At 36.7% G+C, this 1320-nt stretch overlaps 1 protein-coding gene across 1 annotated transcript; it reads right to left on the bottom strand.

Moving 5' to 3' along the window:
- Nucleotides 1-164: 164 nt before the first annotated feature.
- On the bottom strand, nucleotides 165-1236 carry EAH_00068060 (protein serine/threonine phosphatase, putative / sortilin; the record flags this gene model as incomplete). The annotated part of the gene is made up of 3 exons (XM_013392348.1): nucleotides 165-185; nucleotides 347-467; nucleotides 1097-1236. Coding segments are annotated over 3 exons (282 nt in total), but the record flags the coding sequence as incomplete, so codon positions are not given.
- Nucleotides 1237-1320: the final 84 nt, after the last annotated feature.

The raw sequence follows: 1320 nt of genomic DNA, 5'->3' as shown, positions 1-1320 counted from the left end.
TATGTATATATATATATATGCATGCATACGCATACTTATATACATACATATACACATAAATAAATATATATAAATACATATATATATATATATTAATATATATATTTATATATATGTATGTATATATATATAGGACAGACAATGCTGTATAGAGAAAAGAAACCCTATGCCGTGTAGTAGCCACCCTAAACCCAAACCTCAAAACCCTAAACCCTAAACCCTAAACCTCAAAACCCTAAACCCTAAACCTCAAAACCCTAAACCCTAAACCCTAAACCTCAAAACCCTAAGCCCTAAACCCTAAACCCTAAACCCTAAACCCTAAACCCTAAACCCTAAACCATACCTCTGCAGCATGATAAACCCTAGGTGAGGGTCTTTTGCCGTCTGTCGGGAGCAGCACTTCATTCCAGCGAAAGGGCGAGGCTTCTACATCCATATACCAGACATCGCTTAGAGGCCGTTCCCTGTGCACAAACCCTAAACCCTAAACCCTAAACCCTAAACCCTAAACCCTAATCATACATATTAACCCCTACTGCGAAACCCTAAACCCTAATCATACATATTAACCCCTATTGCGAAACCCTAAACCCTAAGCATACATATTAACCCCTACTGCGAAACCCTAAACCCTTATACCCCCGGATTAAAACCTATATACCTGCAGGGTCTAGGGTTTCGTAGGGTTTAGGGTTTGGGAGGGTTTAGGCTATGTCAGGGTTTTGCAGGGTTTAGAGTTATTTAGGGTTAGTTAGGGTTTAGGATGAGTTACGACTTAGGGTTTATCAGGTTTGTTATTCATTGTTATTTATTGTTATTTATTGTGCTTTATTAGGGTTTATTAGGGTTTCTGAGGGTTTACTAGGGTTTATTGGGGTTTATTAGAGTTTAATAGGTTTTATTAGGGTTTAATAGTTTTTATTAGGTTTTATTAGGTTTTATTAGGGTCTATTAGGGTTTATGAAGGTTTATTAGGGTTATTTATTGCGATTTATTGTTATTTAGGGTTAAATAGGGTTGATTAGGGTTTACTATTATTGTTATTAAGAGTTGATTAGGGTTATTTAGGGTTAATTATTATTATTATAACTACCCGTCGTTGCCGCCGTGTACGATGATGTTGGGCTTGCAGTAGCCCATCACGTGGCCGTAGCGTCGGCCCGGCGTTTTGCCTTGCAACGGCACCGCCAGCCACTGCAAGTGAGGCTCCTTTCGCATGTCTAGCAAATAGAGCTGCATATACACCCCAATATATATATAATATATAATATATAATATATAATATATAATATATAATATATAATATATATAATATAT

Source organism: Eimeria acervulina, genomic scaffold (genome assembly GCF_000499425.1).
Source record: "Eimeria acervulina Houghton genomic scaffold, Eah_scaff3064, whole genome shotgun sequence".
Taxonomy (NCBI): domain Eukaryota; phylum Apicomplexa; class Conoidasida; order Eucoccidiorida; family Eimeriidae; genus Eimeria; species Eimeria acervulina.
The sequence above is the reverse complement of the archived record's forward strand: the minus strand, read 5'-3'. Positions and strand labels throughout refer to the sequence as shown.